The sequence below is a fragment of the Merops nubicus genome, unplaced genomic scaffold, assembly GCF_000691845.1.
Source record: "Merops nubicus isolate BGI_N331 unplaced genomic scaffold, ASM69184v1 scaffold36111, whole genome shotgun sequence".
Taxonomy (NCBI): Eukaryota; Metazoa; Chordata; class Aves; order Coraciiformes; family Meropidae; genus Merops; species Merops nubicus.
Window position 1 is genome coordinate 677 of NW_008588225.1, and position 324 is coordinate 1,000.

Genomic DNA, 324 nt, shown 5'->3' on the forward strand with positions numbered 1-324 from the left:
GGTGAAGGCCCTGAAGCGCCAGGTGGAGGAGGCGGAGGAGGAGATCGAGCGGCTGGAGGGCGCCCGCAAGAAGGCGCAGCGGGAGCTGGAGGAGCAGCACGAGCTCAACGAGCAGCTGCAGAACCGCATCAAGGCGTTGGAGAAAGAGGCCTGGTAGGGACACGGGGCTGGAAGAGGGGGTCCCGTCCCCATCCCTAGCAAGGGCTGAGCCCTCTTCTCCATCCCCAGGCGCAAAGCCACCCGCTCGGCCGCCGATTCCTCCCTGCAAGATGACCCGCTCAGCTCGGACGAGGAGTTCGACAGCGCCTACGGACCCTCCTCCAT

The 324-nt window shown here is 66.7% G+C and overlaps 1 protein-coding gene across 1 annotated transcript in view; it reads left to right on the forward strand.

Moving 5' to 3' along the window:
• Positions 1-153, forward strand: part of LOC103781491 (cingulin-like) — a gene marked incomplete at both ends in the record, with an annotated part of 618 nt that extends 465 nt beyond the window's left edge. The window contains one exon of the mRNA XM_008949209.1: positions 1-153. This exon is cut by the window's left edge and continues 41 nt beyond it. Coding sequence (XP_008947457.1) covers positions 1-153 — 153 coding nt within the window.
• Between the last annotated feature and the right edge of the window lie 171 nt (positions 154-324).